Source organism: Eschrichtius robustus, chromosome 1 (genome assembly GCF_028021215.1).
Source record: "Eschrichtius robustus isolate mEscRob2 chromosome 1, mEscRob2.pri, whole genome shotgun sequence".
Taxonomy (NCBI): Eukaryota; Metazoa; Chordata; class Mammalia; order Artiodactyla; family Eschrichtiidae; genus Eschrichtius; species Eschrichtius robustus.
In genome coordinates, this window is record NC_090824.1 from 126,114,367 (window position 1) to 126,132,440 (window position 18,074).

The 18,074-nt window shown below is 52.5% G+C and overlaps 1 protein-coding gene and 1 long non-coding RNA gene across 9 annotated transcripts; one reads left to right on the top strand and one right to left on the bottom strand.

Annotated features, from left to right (window-relative positions):
- Window positions 1-7,845, bottom strand: PIF1 (PIF1 5'-to-3' DNA helicase). Of its 8 annotated transcripts, XM_068553574.1 has the most exons (13): window positions 7,811-7,845; window positions 6,499-7,075; window positions 5,489-5,621; window positions 5,279-5,404; window positions 5,007-5,160; window positions 4,801-4,915; window positions 4,620-4,726; window positions 3,261-3,400; window positions 2,788-2,894; window positions 1,999-2,086; window positions 1,696-1,841; window positions 884-1,075; window positions 1-673 (listed from the first exon to the last, which is right to left on the bottom strand). In XM_068553574.1, exons 2-13 carry the CDS (start codon window positions 7,054-7,056, stop codon window positions 614-616), a joined length of 1,926 nt encoding a protein of 641 aa, XP_068409675.1. In that variant the 5' UTR covers window positions 7,057-7,075; window positions 7,811-7,845; the 3' UTR covers window positions 1-613. The 8 variants fall into 8 exon arrangements, with proteins under 8 accessions (XP_068409675.1, XP_068409651.1, XP_068409641.1 ...); XM_068553550.1 differs by having other exon boundaries at window positions 1-1,075; XM_068553540.1 differs by having other exon boundaries at window positions 1-1,075; window positions 5,007-5,172.
- On the top strand, window positions 2,440-8,061 carry LOC137770719 (uncharacterized). Its single transcript, XR_011075215.1, has 3 exons — window positions 2,440-2,523; window positions 4,613-4,789; window positions 7,501-8,061. It is a non-coding gene; the product is annotated as an uncharacterized lncRNA (long non-coding RNA).
- The last annotated feature ends 10,013 nt before the right edge of the window (window positions 8,062-18,074 follow it).

Consider the following 18,074-nt stretch of genomic DNA (forward strand, 5'->3'; position numbering starts at 1 on the left):
CACGGTTCACAGGTTTATTTGTCCAAAATAAATACAGTCTGAGAACATCCCTTTCAATACTCCTACACATGATTTCTTCACCGAAAGAGCAGCGTTAAGATATAGACACACAGTTTGCAGTGCATGTTCTCAGGTTAGGCTCAGGAGGGTGTTTGTCCTGGCTTGTGCTGGGCTGGGTCTAGCTGTGAAGATCCCCCCCAGGTTCCCTTCTCTGCTTGGGACCTGAGTCCCCTGCCAGGACCCCTACAGCCTGTTCCTGCTCCTGGAGGACCTGCCACCTCTCCTCTCTGCAGCCTAAAGGGAGCGGCATTCACAACCGTGTGGCCCTGTGGCCAGCCCCTCGCAGAGAGCTCTGTCCTATAACACCAGCTACCACTGCAGGCCCATTGCCAACTCCTGACCCTGGAAGCAGCTCACCCAGGGCAAGGGGAAAAACTGAGGCACAGCTGGCAAATGGATGGGAAGCACTCTCTCCTGAGCCCTGCCAGGAGGCTGAGAGCCCCTGATGAAGGGAGAAAGGGACATTCACTACCCTCCCCCAGGTATCCCCTGGGGCCTGGCCCACCAGGGAGCAGGAAGAGGGGGAGACCACCCTTTGTCTTCTCTTTGCAGATCAAAGGTTCGGGTCCACGTTCTCCTGGTCTGAGGCTGCCTCATCGTCATCTGGGGACTCCTATATCAGAGCCAGAGAAACCCAGTCATGGGCTTGTGCCACCCCCGAGTCATAGCCTGGGGGCCAGCATCTCCTTCCTCTTGCCCCTGCTGCCAACGGAGCCAGAGGAGGCTCTGCCACCCCCTCCCCATGGTCCTTTGGCCTTCCCTCTGTCCTAGCTCCCAGGCTGCCCATGGCCACATGGCCCACCATTGGGTGACTCCCTCTTACCAGGCTGAGGCCCCTGTCCTGCCGCAGGGTAGCATAGAAGCTCAGCACACGGGGGTCACAGCGAACCACCATGGGGTCAAAGTCCAACACACACAGGCCCTGCAGGCTGCGGGCCCGGGAAAGGGCCACATAGGCCTGGCCGCTGGCAAACACACGGCCCAGAGAGATCTCCACGCAATCCAGGGACATGCCCTGGGGGATAGAGGGACAGGGCTGGAGCCAGCTCAGCCTGAATTCACTTGTGCCCAAGAACCTGACCCCACCTCCACCAGCCCAGCTATTGCCCCTGATCTCCTTGCCCAGTCCAGAGATTCTGAGTCAGAGAGAGACAGGATGATGGGTGTCTGAGTAGGGGGGTGTCCAGGAAATACAGATCCAAGATAAGAGTAGAGGGATAAGGGTGAAAGGAAAGAGCTCAGGTCTGGGTCAGACAGTCATGGAAATGAATCTTGGCTCTGCAGGGCACTAGCTGTGTGACCTTGGACAAGTTACTTAACCTCTCTGAGCCTTCGTTTCCTCTTCTGTAAAACAAGAATGATTATTACAACTATACCTCCTACAGTTGTCGTAATATGTTAAAATTAACATATCCAATAGTGGCTCAGAAAATGGCAGGGCCCGAGATGACAGAGGGGAAGTGTATGTGTCCAGGAAAGAGAGAGGAAGTGGGATGGGAAATGCACTAAAGAAAGGTTTATTCTACAGCTGGTCTGGAACTTTCCATCAGGGCAAGTTCAACCCTCACAAAGCCTCTAAGACCCCCCACCCTTCAACATGCCCCAGGCCTATCCTGCCCCCATCCCCACACTCACCTGGCTCTTGTGGATGGATATGGCCCAGGCCAGCTGGAGGGGCAGCTGCTGCCGGCTGAGAAGCCGGCCCCCAGTGGCCTGCACCATCCAGCGGTCAGCACGGATGACCTCGGTGACTCCACACAGGAACCGCACCTGGGGCAGCCCTGAGGGAGGCGTGGAGAAGTCCCACCTTTCAGTCCCGCTTCAGGGCTCCGAGGTGAGGACAGGCCTCACCTTTCCATGCTAGCCTTTTCCTCTGCACACTAACCCCCAGGACCCTGCTGCAAACCCGAGCAGTAGGACTGCTCCCCTATCACTTACCTCTCCCCTCGGCTTCGAACCCAACTACCACCCCTCGGGCACCATTTACCAGGCCCCGAGACACTGCCAAGTTCTTCACCAGCATCACCTGCGAGAGAAGGAAAACCGGAGGCATGGACAGCAGGGCATCCCTACGCCTGGCCTCAGCTCCAGGGGTCGCTTCGGCGGATCTCTGAGGCTGGGGTCTGTCATGGAGGGGCACTGAGTCTGCTGGGGCCCCTGCGACAAACTGCTTTATTTCCTTAGGTCTCAGTTTCCCCTTGTGTCAAAGGGCAATGACATTTGCTCAGTTTGCCTCAGAAGGAGGGGGTAAAGAACAATAAGGTGACAGGGCACAATGACCATGTCTATTACAGGGAATGTGTATGGACCTCAATCTTGAGGGACAGCCCTCTTCCAACCACTGTGCCTGCATTTCCCCCTAGGTGCCCTTTGGAACCTGAGAAAAGGATCCCACCCTCGCCATTGTGGAAGGAAGGAGGAGGCTCACAGTGGAGGGTACACTACAGAAGACAACTGAGTGCGGTAGGTGTTTTACTCTGAATTTAGAGATGGGGAAACCCAGCTTCAGCAAAGGAAAGGGATTTGTCTAAAGCAACACTGCTTGGAGCTTCAGGTGGAGGAAGAGGAGGGCAGTGGAAAACGGAAGACAGGAAGGTGGCTGGGAACAGGAGGGAAGAAGTTTGCTATGGTCACAGCTGGGCCCTCTGGCTGTGGAGCAGCCTGTGCAGAGGGGCAAGGACCAGGGAGGCCGATGCTCCCAGGGTCAGGGCCCTGCTTCCCACTCACCTGAGCCCCCAGCTTTAGCTGAAGGAGCTGGCTGACGGGACACTGGGCATCCAGGGTCCGGGCTTGCTCAGGATCACTGTCCATGGCCTCAAAGCTGTGTACCTCACCTGGGAAAAGAGAGTTGGGCAAACAGATTACAAGTCACTGACTTGTGGCTCAATTTCCAAAAAAACACATATTAGACTAGGGCATGGGGAGAGGTAGTGAGCACAGCTCAAACCTAGCTGGGGCTTTGGAATCAGAGGCCTGGGTTCAAGTCTCATTTTTAGTGTTTGTCGGCTGAATGACTTTGACCCAGGAAAGGTCACATCTCTCAAAGTCACAATTACATCTGCAAATGTAAGGGACTTTATGGTCACAGAGGCTGGGACCGAGATATCTAAATGACACCAAGGGCCCAGGCTGCCTGGGGGGCCATGCCTGCCTGATGGCCTCTCCCAGCTGGTCTGGCCCAGCCCCAGCTCCCTGCTCACCTGGTAGTTTCTGCAGCTGCCTCTCGTTGGTAAGGGCCACATCATCCTGGTGGGTGCAGAGCCTCGTGGCCACAATCCCATCTCGCCCCACCCTGTGGGCAGCCGTGGCCCGGAGCTGGCGGGTGACCTCATCTGAGCACCTGCGGAGGCCAGGCTATCAGGGTAGAGCCTACCTGAACACCAGGGAAGGCGGGGCACGTGGGTGATATGGCCCATGCAGCAGGTCGTGGACCAGGCTTGGGGACTGGATGGGGCACCAGGGCAAGATTTGCTGGCTCCCCAAGCTGGCCAACTTGTTCCTTCCTCACTTGGACCCCAGACATGGAGAATGAGCACGGGGGTGGTTCTTGGCTGTGATCATGGGCAGGCACCCTTCCCTGTGTCTGCCCCCAGGTTGGAGCTAGCCGCTCTCCTGAGGAAGTTAGATATGATGAGTGAGCATAGGCCAGAGATTTAGAGACCGAGGTGAGGCTCTGATGTTGATACCCTGTAATACTGGTACCCTATAATCAGATTGGCCTCCAAGCTACAATATTCTATCCCCTTGCCTGCTGCCTTAGGGGGAAAAAAAAATCTAGCCTGTGTTTCTATTTTCCCCACTTCAAGCCTTCCTCCAGGGGAAGCCTGGGTGCTGCAGCAACTCAAGTGAGAGGAGGAGGAGGAAGAACTTGGGAACACCTCTCACTGCTCTGCCACTCAGCCTTTCTCTGGTCCCCCACACTTGCTGGTGTATGCTGTGCACCTTCCTACCTGCCTCCTGTCCCCAGGCATAGAAAGCCCCTCACCACCACCACCTGCTTCCTTCATCCCATCCCAATCTGACCTGGGTCTCAAGACCCAGCTGTGGTCCATATCTTCTGCCCTCCTAGACTCCTTTCCACTCCCAAGTTAGAGTACCTGTAGCATTTCAACCTTTTGTCCTAGCTGGGGTGGGATCACGTCTGCAACCTCCTCTCCCCCACCAAGTGGCCGCACAGGCTCTAAGAGTACAAGGAACTTGGGTTTTAGAGTCAGACCTGAGTTCAAATCCCAGCTCAGCCACTTACTAGCCATGACTTTGAGCAAATCACTTCACCTCTTTGAACCCGTTTCTGCATCTGTAAAATGGGAGTGTTAACATCTCTGAATAACTCTTGTGTCTCCATCTGCCCATAATTCCCTGAGATGTACTCTGTGCCAGGCCCTGTGCTGGATGTTAGGGACCCAGCCCTGGGGGAGGCTGGGCCCCAGTGCTCACAGAGTGACCATCCCAAATGGGGCCATGAAGTATTTCTCCCCCTTCTCTGGGTTCCTGGGCTCCTCTCTGACCCACGCTTGGATCCGCATCCCATGGCCCCTTCTCTTTTCCCCAGGGCCCACCTGCCCAGCCGCACAGCTTGCAGCAGAGAGATGAAGGTCTCGTCCGTCTGCCTCCACACCTCTGTCAGCTCCAGGGTCACTGGGACACATCTCCTCCAGCTCTTGGCCTGGTGGGGGCAAGTGGGGCGTCAGGGAGCAGAGCAGACCCCCATGGGGGTTAGGGCCAGAGGGTGAGTGCTACCTGGAAGCAGAACTGCGGGGGCTGGGATCCCTTGGTTACAGGCGGCAGCTGCAGGAAGTCCCCACAGATGATAAGCTGGATCCCTCCGAATGGCTTGTTCTGCTGCCGGACAGCTCTGGAGAGGAGCATGGGGTGCTTTAGGCGCTGGGGTGAGCGAGTTCCACGTGGAAGACCACCAGAACCCAGTCCTCACTGCCCATACTGACCTGGCCACAGCCTCCAGCTTGTCAAATAGGTCCGCTTCCACCATGGAGATCTCATCAATGACTAGCCGCTGGCAGTTCAGCCAGCTCTGCCGCACACCTGGCCGCTGGGCCAGGGCCACACACTGGGCCAGGGGAGCCTGGCCCGAGCCAATGCCTGTGAGTGACACTATTCAACCTGGGCTGAGATCCCAGCCCTGTCTCAACTCTGACCTCCCCTCTCTTCCCACCTGCCTGGCTTGCTCCCAGCTTAAGCCCCAGAGGCTCTCACTTACCTGCAAAGGCATGGAGGGTAGTACCCCCGATGTGGCAGGCTGCCACCCCAGTGCTGGCAGTGGCCACAGTGCCTGTGGGAGGCAGTGAGCCCAGGATACGCTTCAGCAGATAAGATTTCCCCGTCCCTGGGCAGAGGGCAAAGTCAGGGCCACTTCTCCTCCATCCTAGCACACCACTGTTCTCCCCACACCCACTCTGCCCCCCACTACCTGCACTCCCAGTGAAGAAAATGCTCTGGCCTTTCAGGACAACCCTCAGCACAGCAGCCTGTTCCCTGGAAAGCTCTGGTTTGGTGGGGGGCAAGCTCAGCTTCTTCACAGGCAGGGGCCACCTTCGGACTTCCTGGGGGGATAGGGCTGTCTCAGGGCCTCCCCACATTCCCTAGACATTGCCCCCTCCCTTCTTGGCCTGGTAGCCCTTTGTGTCTCTGCTGGCTTCTCTCCTTGGAGCCCTTGGGCAGCCTTGGTTCACCTGGAGATCTTGCCAGTAACCAGATCTTGCCAGGGGTCCAGGTAGGAAGGGACTCCTTGAGGAAGGGACCGAGGCTGGATCTCCACTGACTCCTGGTGCCCTGAAGACCCCAGTGTGCAGGTCCAGATTCTCCTTCAGCTTTCTCCCCTGGGTTCCCTAACTCCCCTGGTTCTCTTACCCATCCTTCCTTCTCACTACCCTTCCTGTCACAGATGTGTCTCTCTTGCCTCAAAACACCCAAGCAAAACCCTGCCTAGCCAGGGCCCCTTCTTGCCGCATCTCCGTCTTCTCACCAGCTTGTCTCAAACCTCTGTGGTCTGTGATCCATCTGTTCCAGTTCCCGAACACTGTCAGACCCACCAGGCTTTGTCCCCCTATCTGATTGGACCCGTTGGCTCTGCCCCTACACAGCTGACCACTTCGTTCTCTCCAAAACCTCCTCTCCTCCTCCAGGGCGACCAAGTTCCCACTCTTCTTCTGAAGCACCTTCTCTGCTTTCTCTTTTAATGTGACCTTGGCCCCCTTTTCCTAGTCTCGTTACTCAGTCTCAGGGATTGCACCATGAGAAACACATGCACAATTCCCATATTCCTGTCATTCTCAGAAGTCTGACGAGCATCTCGTCTGGGATAACCAGTAGCCATCTCGAATACCGCCACCATCTTCCCCCCAAACTTGGGCTTTCTCGGTCTCTTCCGTCTCCGTGGCACACCCACTCCCCAAGGCGTCCCCCCTTTCCTGTCCTCACGGTGCTGGGCTTGGCCCCCGACCGGGGCTCCGTGGGCTGCTTCACCGGCGTGGAGTCCGTGACACAAGTGGCCGCCGCGCGCCGCAGCTCCTCGGGCTGCACCGGGCTGATGGTGACGAAGTCGCGGGGCCGCGGGCCAAGCAGCTGCGTGCGGGCGGAGGCCGGCCCGGGACCCGGGGCCGTGGCCAGCTTGAGGCGCAGAGTGCGCAGGAAGCGGCGCAGGCGGTCAGGGGGGCAGTCGGAGAGCAGCAGCTGCACGGCGCCGGTCCGGGGAGCGCCGTCGGCTGGAAGCCGAAGAGTGCTGCGCCCGGACGCGGCGAAGCGCGTGAAGAGGCGCGCGGCGCGCAGGGGAAAGCACCGCGGCCGCCCCGCGGGCCCGGGCGCCTGCAGCCTCAGCATCAACTCGCGGCGCTCGTTACGACCCAGTCTCAGCTCCGCGGTGCGTAGGGCCTGGCGCCTTCGCGGCTGCCCGCCCGGGCTCAACTCCTCCACAGCAACACGGCACCGCAGCTCCGCGTCCGCGCATTCCGCTGCCGCTGCCTCGGTGCCCGACAGCATCGCCACCAACCCTGCAGGTCTGCAAAAAGACCGGAGCGCAGGGGTCACGGGGACTCAGGGGACATCATAGGTGGTATAGAGGTCAGGACGGGGAGCCGGGTCATAGCCACAAAGGGTCCCGGGGCTGTCACTGGTAACACAAAGAGTTCACGGAGAAGGTAAAAGGGTCCTGGGGCGAACCGGAAATTCTCTTAGAAATTACTCTCCTACACAGTAATTTCCAGAGCGGCGGATGGGCAGCGTCAAGTGCACCCAGGGTTGGGGAACCTCGGCTGTCCGACAAGGGCCACAGAAGAAGGGATCCCCTGAGCAGAAAAGAAGCCTGCTTCTAAGTGACCCAGGGCGGGCACGAGAATCCTGAGTCTTCTCCCCAGGAAGCAGGGGACTCTCACGTGTGGAGGTAAGGAGGGGACTGACATGTAATCAGCGCCTTCTGTCTTCCAGGTACGTTCACTGGCTTATATGCAGCCAAGCAGGTCTCACTATTCCCCGTGTACAGAAGTGGAAAACAGGCTGAGAGAGGCCACAACGGCTGGTAGGAGTCAGGGCTTGTGTGATTCTGAAGCCCCGGCGCTTCCCATCTCCAAGGTGGGATGGGGTAGAAAATATTTGGCTAGGGAAATCGCGGAGGGACCCTGGCGTCCGGGTTTCCGTTCACCGTCCGTCTGACCCACTTGTACGCACCCTCCCGGTAGGGACCCCTTGAACAAGCAGGCGCTCTGCCTCCCACCTCTAGGATCGGGTGAACACTCACTTGCGCCAGCACTCGGACGAACAAGCTGAGCAAAGTCGGCATGCAGTCAAAAGTAGGACACTAGAAACTTTCAAATACTGGGTGTAGAGAATCACCCTATCACCGGCCGGATCTTTAAATTTTCCAGCCAATCAGAGACAGCGGGCGTGACAATGGGAGTGTCTTTCTTTGGGTTTCAACTCTCGGGGCTTGGGCTGTACCAATAGCACCCCGGAGGAAGGAGGCTAATTGTGGTGGCGGAGCATACCAAGTCGCGGACTAGTGGGTGTGGTGGGAGGGGTCGGGGACTGCAGCTGGGCCGTGTGTGGTGTTGTGTCACCAATCGCGTCTCTGAAGGTTTATTTTAAGAACCTTGCCTTCAACACACACTCCCTCCTCTCTAGCCCTCGCACTAAGGCTGAACTTGGCCTTGCGGAAGAGCTGCCTCTGATCCCTCTCTGTTTACACTCACAGGACCTTTGCCCATTTCTGGGCAGACCCCCCCAACCCTCGCACACACACACACACACACACCCCACGGCCTACTGCTCTCGCTGCCCACCCCGCCCCCCACCAGCTCTTTCCACACTTATCTGTCTCTGTAACCATCATTTTACGCATTTGTCTTTCCCATGCGTCTGAGACCCATGAGTGAGGAACTCTTGAGACCTGTGGCCAGGTGCTCAGAGAGTACAAGGGAAGTGTGTGGGCCTCTGTCTTCAGGGAATTCGCATCCCTCTCATTGAACTGAATGCTTAGGGAATTCATTTTTAATTATCTTTTTCCTCCCTCATTAAATCTTGGAATGACATAGCTAGAAGGCATCTTACAGGTGAGTCAGCCTGCTCATTTATTGAATTGCCCCATTTTCCTTTTTTTTTTTTTTATAAGGGATTTTAATGGTTCTTTTTTTTTTAATGGTTTTTAGGTTCTTTTTTTTTAAATTAATTTTTGGCTGTGTTGGGTCTTCGTTTCTGTGCGAGGGCTTTTTCTAGTTGCGACAAGTGGGGGCCACTCTTCATCGCGGTGCGCGGGCCTCTCACTATCACGGCCTCTCTTGTTGCGGAGCACAGGCTCCAGATGTGCAGGCTCAGTAGTTGTGGCACACGGGCCTAGTTGCTCCGCGGCATGTGGGATCTTCCCAGACCAGGGCTCGAACCCGTGTCCCCTGTATTGGTAGGCAGATTCTCAACCACTGCGCCACCAGGGAAGCCCGCCCCCATTTTTCAAATGAGGAAACCAAGGCTCCAAGAAGTTTTACCAGATGTCACATAGCTTGTAGATAGCAAAACAAAGCCTTGAACCCAAGTCTAAGCCTGCTAGTTTAACTGCTACACCACACTGCTCCCAGGTGACTGGTCTAACTTGGTGAAGGGAGTCCAGCCCTGGACTGGAATCTCAGCTCCTGACAGCCACTGCATTGCCCCAGGCCTGCCAGTCAGATGTTACTCTAAGCAAGTTTCCTTAATGTCTCAAGCCTTTGTTTCCTCATATTTAAAAATGGAGAAAGATGAAGATGTGATGATTGCACAACTCTGTGACTATACTAAAAAGCATTAAATTATTTGCTTTAAATTGTATGGTATGTGAATTATATCTCAATAAAACTGTTAGGAAAAAATCATGAGAAATATTTTTCCTCTTAAGTGTTGTCTTGACATATGAGTACTAGTGGCACAGGAAAAATTTTAATGTCACTGTGGTAGGCAGAATAATGACCCCCCGACCCCCCACCACCGCAAACCGCAAAGATGTCTGCATCCTAATCCCCAGATTCCTTTTGTGAATATGTTACCTTACATGGCAAAAAGGACTTTGCAGATGTGATAAATTAAGGATCTTGAGATGGGGAGATTACTCTGGGTTGTCTGGGTAGGCCCAACTAGGATTCTTATAAGGGAGGCTAGAGAGTCAGAGAAGGAGACGTGATGAAGAGGAAGCGGAGGTGTGTGTGTGTGTACGTGTATATGTAAGAGGGAGAGACAGAGAGAGAGAGAAAGATTGATTTGAAGATGTTACTGCTGGCCTAGAAAATGGAAGAAAGGGACATGAGACAAGCCATAGAATACAGGAGGTTTCTAGAAGCTGGAAAAGGTGAGGAAGTGGGTTTCCCCCTCTAGATTCTCCAGAAGGAACACAGCTCTTGATTTTAGTCTAGTGAGACACATTTTAGGCCTCCAGAACTGCAAGATAATAAATTTGTGTTGTTTTAAGCCACTAAATATGTGATAATTTGTTACAGCAGCTATAGCAATAAGAAACAAATACAATCATAAGCTAGAAAGCGAAAGCTGGGATTATGAACCCATGTCTGTCTATTTCCAAAGCCTGTGTTCTCTCTTCCCACTACCCTCTGCTCAAAGTGGGCCTAGTACACTCACACTGTCGGCTACCTTCTCCCTTCTCTCTGTGTAGTATTCCAGACCAATTCTAGAGAAAGCATGGAGGCTTCCACATGAATTTTCCCCCAACATTTTTTTTCTTTTAGTTTTCAATTTTTTTTTTTTTTTTTGGCCTCGCCACTCGGCTTGCGGGATGTTAGCTCCCCGACCAGGGATCGAAACCCGCCCCCCGGAGTGAAAACCCTGAGTCCTAATCCCTGGACCGCCAGGGAATTCCCTCAAGTTTTTTTTAATTGTAAAATATACATAATGTAAAATTTACCACGTTGACTACTTTTACGTGTACAATTCATTGCCATTAAGTACATTCAAATGTTGTATAACCATCACCACTATTTCGAGAAAAGTTTCATGATTCTGAAACAGAAACTTTGTACCCATTAGACAATGGTTAGACAACCATTAGACAACTCCCCATTCCTCTCTCCTCTCAGCCCCTGGTACCCCAAACATTTTATTCTGAAAATAGTCCAACATATACAGAAAGATAGAAAGACTTTCACAGTGAACACCATATACCTACCACCAAGATTCTACAATTAATATTTTGCTGTATTTCTTTTAACACATCTAACCATCTATCCATCTCCCCATTCATCAATCTATTTTTTTTAACATCTTTATTGGAGTATAATTGCTTTACAATGTGTGTTAGTTTCTGCTTTCTTACAAAGCGAATCAGCTATACATATACATATATCCCCATATCTCCTCCCTCTTGCGTCTCCCTCCCACCCTCCCTATCCCACCCCTCTAGGTGGTCACAAAGCACCGAGCGTCAATCCATTTTTTGTTATTCATTTCAAAGTTGCAGACAACAGTTCACTTCACATCTAAACACTTCAACATGCATAGAATTAACTACAGTTTATGCTTACCTTTTTTTTTAAAAAAATTACTTATTTATTTGGCTGCGCCGGGTCTTAGTTGCAGCAGGCGGGTTGTAGTTCCCTGACCAGTGGTCAAACCCTGGCCCCCTGCATTGGGAGTGCAGTCTTAACCACTGGACCACTAGGGAAGTCCCTATGCTTACCTTTTTTTTTTTCTTAAATACATTTATTTATTTATTTATTTATTTTTGGCTGCATTGGGTCTTCGTTGTTGGGTCTTCGTTGCTGCCCGTGGGCTTTCTCTAGTTGCAGCGAGCGAGGGATACTCTTCATTGCGGTGCTCGGGCTTCTCATTGCGGTGGCTTCTCTTGTTGCAGAGCTCGGGCTCTAGGCAAGTGGGCTTCCGTAGTTGTGGCACGCGGGCTCAGTAGTTGTGGCTCGCGGGCTCTAGAGCGCAGGCTCAGTAGTTGTGGCGCATGGGCTCAGTTGCTCCGTGGCATGTGGTATCTTCCCGGACCAGAGCGCAAACTCGTGTCCCCTGCATTGGCAGGCGGATTCTTAACCACTGCGCCACCAGGGAAGTCCCAGTTGGTTCCTTTTATTTTTGGCTGTGTTGGGTCTTCGTTTCTGTGCCAGGGCTATCTCTAGTTGCGGCAAGCGGGAGCCACTCTTCATCGCGGTGCGCGGGCCTCTCACTATCGCGGCCTCTCTTGTTGCGGAGCACAGGCTCCAGACGCGCAGGCTCAGTAGTTGTGGCTCACGGGCCCAGCTGCTCCGCGGCATGTGGGATCTTCCCAGACCAGGGCTCGAACCCGTGTCCCCTGCATTAGCAGGCAGACTCTCAACCACTGCGCCACCAGGGAAGCCCCTGGGATTTATGCTTTAATTTCTCTTGAATAAATACCTAGGTGAGAAATTGCTGGTCATGGAGTTTATATTTAGTTTTATATGAAGCTGCAAGAGCTTTTTCCAAAGTGGTTTTCTGCCCACGAGGTTAACAGTGAGTCTTTGGAGCGAAAGGAGTCGGAGGAAAACTAGATACCGCCTGGCGATGGATTAACGGTCCTCAGACTCCGCCCTCCTCCCCGCCCCAGCGCCACCGGCCGTCAGCTGGATTCTGATTGGCCGATGGAGGAGGGAGGCGGAGGCAGAGGGACTCCTCAAATCTGGGGCCGGACTTCCTCACATCTGGGGCTGGACTTCCTCACATCTGGGGCCGGACTTCCTCCCTCTGGGCTTTGGGCCCTCTTCGCATCCGCAGGTCTTCTGCTCGCTGCTGCCGCCGAGGGGTCAATTCCGAGTGAAGCGCAACACTGCTCCCCGATCTCCTCGCCTAATCCAAAGCCTGGTTTTAACGCAAGCTGTCAGAAGGAACGGGTTTTCTTCACTATGAAATTTCCTCCTCCAGAACTCTTTCTATACGTCTTATCTGCTTTCTCCCACTGGCGGTCTCAGTCCAATCCCCGGCTCACTAATAACAACGACGACATCAGCACAAGACTAGGTGGTTTACTAATTGCACTTTCGGCGTTTTCTCATTTGATACTTGAAAGAGCCAGCCCCTTCCTTCCTCTGCCCCTGCGGTCCTTTCTCGCTGTGCTTTTGCCCTCCCCACCTTTACAGCCCTAAGCTTACAACAGTCTTGCAGAGGAGCTGAAAGGGTGTTTCGCGGTCTTCCAACTTCCAGAGCACTTCACCTCGTGTTGCTTCTTCTTTGGGCAGCTGACACTCATTTTATTGAACCTCTGGTACAGCTGATTATACCTCGCTGAAATACTCTCTTAACTTCCACAACATACTCCCCTCGTTTTTCCTACATATTGGCTGCTTCATGTCTGTCTCCTTTGCTAATCCCTTTCCCTCAACCAGACCTCTCAATGTGGGAGGACTTTATTTTTTTTTCCTATCTTTTCCAATCTCATGGCTTAATTATCAGCTACATGCTGATTCTCAATATTATAACCCCACCCTGCCCTTCTCCCCTGAACTCCAGACTGTATTGCCATTTGTCCTCCTGATGATATCTCCATACAGATGCCTAAATGGCATGGTTTTTTAAAAAATTAATTAATTAATTAACTTATTTTTTGCTGCGTTGGGTCTTCATTGCGGTGCGTGGGCTTCTCTTTGCGGTGGCTTCTCTTGTCGCGGAGCACCGGCTGTAGGTGCGCCGGCTCTAGAGCGCAGGCTCAGTAGTTGTGGCGCACGGGTCTAGCTGCTCTGCAGCATGTGGGATCTTCCTGAACCAGAGCTCGAACCCGTGCCCCCTGCATTGGCAGGCGGATTCTTAAGCACTGCGCCACCAGGGAAGCCCCCAAATGGCATGTTAAACTCACTCTCTCCAAAACAGAGCTTTTAATCTCCTTCTCCAATACCATATAGACCTGTTTTTCTCCTGTCTTCATCATCTCTGTAAATGGCACCTCCATTTTTGGCTCAAGTTAAAAACCCACACCATATCCTTGATTCCTTCTTCACCTACCACATCCAATCCACCATCAAAACCTGTTGTTTCTGCCTCCAAAATGTTTTGTTTTGTTTTTTAGAATTGTAGTATAGTTGACATGAAAAGACAACCTATGGACTGGGAGAAAATATTTGCAAAGATTGCGACTGACAAGGGCTTAATTTCCAAAATATACAAACAGCTTATACAACTCAGTAATAACAACAACAAAAAAACCAAACAACCCAATCAAAAAATTGGCAGAAGACCTAAATAGACATTTCTCTAAAGAAGACATATACAAATGGCCAATAGGCACATGAAAAGATGCTCAACATAGCTAATTATCAGAGAAATGCAAATCAAAACTACAATGAGGTTATCACCTCACACAGGTCAGAAAGGCCATCATTAAAAAGTCCACAAACAACAAATGCTGGAGTGGGTGTGGAGAATGCGCACTGTTGGTGGGAATGTAAATTTGGTGCAGCCACTGTGGAAAACAGTATGGAGGTTCTCTAAAAAACTAAAAATAGACTTACCATATGATCCAGCAATCCCACTCCTGGGCATGTATCAGGAGAAAACTCTGATGCAAAAAGATACATGCACCCCAATGTTCATAGCAGCACTATTTACAATAGCCAAGACATGGAAGCAACCTAAATGGCCACCAACAGATAAATGGGTAAAGAAAAAATTGAAATATAGTTGATTTAAAATGTGTTTCAGGTGTATAGCAAAGTGATTCGTATATATATATATATATATATATATATATATATATATATATCATATCCTTTTTCAGATTCATTTCCATTATAGGTTATCAAAATGTATTTTGAATCTATTCACTTCCCTCCACCTCCACCCCACAACCTAGAACTAGCAATCTGTCAGCTCTCCCCTGGATTACAGCAGTAGTCTCATAATCTCACTGGATTCCTAGATTCCACTCTGGTCCTACAATCCTTTCCGAACAGAAGCAGGTGGGATCTTTTCAAACACATAAATCAGATTTTGCTACTGCTCTAGTTAAATGCCTCCCCAGGCTATTCCTTTTAGAATAAAATCCACAGTCCTTACCATAGCCTGAGGCCAACTCCCTCCCCTTTTTCCTCTGTGATCTCACATCTACCACTTTCTTCTTTACTCACTATACTTCTGTCACACTGGCCTCCTTGGTGTTCCTTGAAGACCCTATGCCAGAGGCTTTGCATTTGCTCTTTCTTCTGCATGAAATATCTTCTGCCTTTCACTGTGACTGTCTGCCTCTTTTTGGTGACTGTCTCTTTCTCATCTTTCAGGTTTCAGCTGAAATTTCCACTCTGGAAAAGCTCCCCCCCACCACTCACACCATACCTAAAATTGGCTCCCCAATTATTATTTTATTACCTGTTTACTTTCCTTAGAGAACTTATCACATTCTGTTGTTATCGTGGTCATTTGTTTATTTGCCTATCATCTCTCTCTTCCGGCTTCAAGAGGGCAGAGATCACCCCTGTCATGTTTATGGCTTTGTGCCCTGTGTTTAGAACAGTGCCTGAGACATGGTGGCCTCTCAACAGATACTTATTGAATGGATATTTATCAATGAATAATGAAACCATCCTCTCCAAGCCCCGCCCCCTCTATCTCTACTATCTCTTGAATCTGCTCCTGCCATCCTTATAACCACTGGCCTGGTTCAAGCTCCGTCACCTCCAACCTGGATTTCTGTAACAATCTCTGACCCAATGGGTCTCCATGTCTCTCTTGCCCTGTCACCATTCTTCACACAGCAGTTATGAAAATGAGGTTTCAGAATGAAAATCATGTCAGGCCCTGCTTCACTGCTTCAGTGGCCCCCAGCTATTTGCAGGAGGAATTTCAAATCTCTCAGGTCAGCACTCAAAGCACTTAGTGCCCTAGCTCCTGCTGCCTCCTTGGTGCCATCTTTCTGAACTCCCCACCACCATCACACGCATATGACCACAGAAATCTGCCTACAGTCCCCTAACAAGTCAGGGTCTTCTACAAGTTCGTACTTTTGTGAGATGTTCCCACTTCCTAAATTCCCGCTGCACCCCCTCTGCCCCCATCCATCGAACCCTGCTAGAATACAACTTAGTCACTCCAGCCCCTCTGGGAACCAGCTCTCAGCACACACCGTGTACCCTTCTCAGGACATGTCTATCGTCCTACTGGTTCATCAGCTCTACAAGGCAGGGCCTGGGCCTTTCTGTGGCCTGGTCACACAATGCTGCCAAAACACATCATTTAGAGAGAGCACTGGAGTCAGGAGAGGTTTGAATCCTAGGGCCACCACTTACCAGTCAAGTGACCTTAAACAGGTCCAAGCCTTGGATTCTTGATCTGTAAAATGAGGATAAAAATTCTATTTATTTCATGGATGGGTACCTACTTTTATGAGGAGTTTAGTACAGTGAACAGATAACAGAGGTGCCCCAAATTCTTTTGAGTGAACAGATAAATGCCAGGATGAAGTATTGGAAAACACCCCACTTCAGAGGCACTCAATAAACTTTGCTGATTAAATGGCACATATGCAAAATAGACTCCATCCCTTCCACAGCCCCAGACTTTCAGTGACTTCCCATTGGCCTGAGGTTGAAATGTAGTCTCCTCAACACAGCTTCAAGGTCCTCTCTACACCAAGCTCTGTCTGCTTCTCCAGCCTGGCCTCCCTACACACACACACACACACACACACACACACACACACACACACAATACTCTTTCATGCCTCCATGCCTCCATGTTGTTCACACTGTCTCCTCTGCCTGGAATGCCTGTTACTTCTGTCCCGGTTTTAGTGCCCTTCCTTCCTCTATGCCTTTATCCTCACTTTTAACACATAGTTTTCTCTGTTTACATGCCTTTCTCTCCTGAAAAAGGACAGGGACCCTGGGTCCTGCCATTATCTTCCAGCCATTAGTGTAGGGCCTGACGCATAATCAAGGCAAATAAAATATTTGTGATGAAAAAAATGCGTGTGGTGTGGAGGCAACAACCAGAGGGCCAGTATGGGCTGAATGGGGAAACTGAGACCAAAGTGGTTATCAGTGGCTCACTCTCAAGGGACAGAGCTGCCTGGATATCAAAACTGACCTCACCCCCACCCCACCATGAGTTGCTTCTGTGCAACAACACGAATTCCCCAGGGGCTCTGGTCTCCAGCAGGCGGAACATGAGTTTCCAGATACAGGATCTTCTGAGTCCTCAGGCACAGGGTACAATGGCTGCACAGCTCTGCAAGTTGAGGGAATAAAACCGTGTGGTGGCCACAAGAGGTTCTTGTCATGTATACTGATTTTCTCAGTTTCCCAGGCTGGGTTTTCTTCATCCCTTTAGATAAAGGAACCCAGGCCTAGGTATGAAGAAAAAGTCTGACTCCATCTTCTTTCCTCTTGGCCCTGGAGCTCCAGGCTGCCCTTTTCCATGCTGACTGGAAGTGACTTGGAAGCCTGAGGGCCAGCAGAAGGCAGTGAAAGGGGAGCTGGGTCAACTGGCACAGCTGCTGCTATGGCAGCCAGAGCCAAAGGAGGTCACCATTGATTCCACACGCACTTAATTCTTCCTGCAGAGGCACTGGGCAGGGTTGACCCAGAGAGCTAAGAGGGAAGAGGTGTGTGTGTGGAGGGGACAGGACCATGCTGGAGGTTGGGATGTAGCCAGTCACCTTGTCTCCCTAGGCCTCTGATTCTCTAAGTGTAAAGTGAGAGTACAAGGTATAACTAACACCATTATCTGGTCCCTACATTTCACTCCTCGGCAAGGTTGCCAAGGCTGCAAGATTCACTGCTGGATGGGGGTGGGGGCGGGGGCCCTCAGATATAGGAACCAGAGGAGGACAGCTCTGAACAATGCCCAACGAGGGCAGGAGAACACTGCATTTGGGGACCCCCGAGAGTCAGAGGCAGACCTCCTCCCCCAAAGGGACCCTGGAGTCCAGACTCTCAGCCCCAGGTCTTCCCGTTAAACGACTCTCCGGACGGGATCCGAGCTCCAGGCGCCGCCCTGCCAGGAGGTTCCAGGGAGAAGAGGACCAGGTAGTCGCCACTACCCTAGCGTCAGGTAGGAAAGAAGGACTCTCTCGATGCCCCCATTTCTGGGCCGCCCAGGCCGGCTTGGCCCGACCAGGCAACCCCAGCCCACTCAGTCAGGAGACCTGAAATGCAGAAGCCGCCACCTCCTCGGGCGCTCTCTCGGTCTTGCCCCACCCCGGCCCCGCCCTCGGACCCCGCCCGCTTCCCTCGCCTCTGCCTCTGGCCGGAAGCCCCCTCCCCTCCCCCTGCCGGTCCCCGGACCCTTTATTCCTTTCCAGTCCCTCTCCTTCCGCGAGTCAGGGAAACCTCTCTCCGCCCGGTTCCCCACCCCACCCACGTCTTCCTCCAGCTCCGGCTCCTCCATCCAGTCCCCAAGCCCCCGCCCGGCCCCGCCCAGGCTCCTCCCTCAGCCCGGCCCCGGCCCTAGTTTCCCGCCCCAGACCAGGGCCTCAGGGCCCCGCTAGTCCCCTCCTCGGGCCCCGCCCCCGGCCCCCGGAAGCCTCTCCCCGCCCTCGGCCCCGCCCCCCCGAAGTTTCTTGGGCCCCCGGCAGCCAGCGG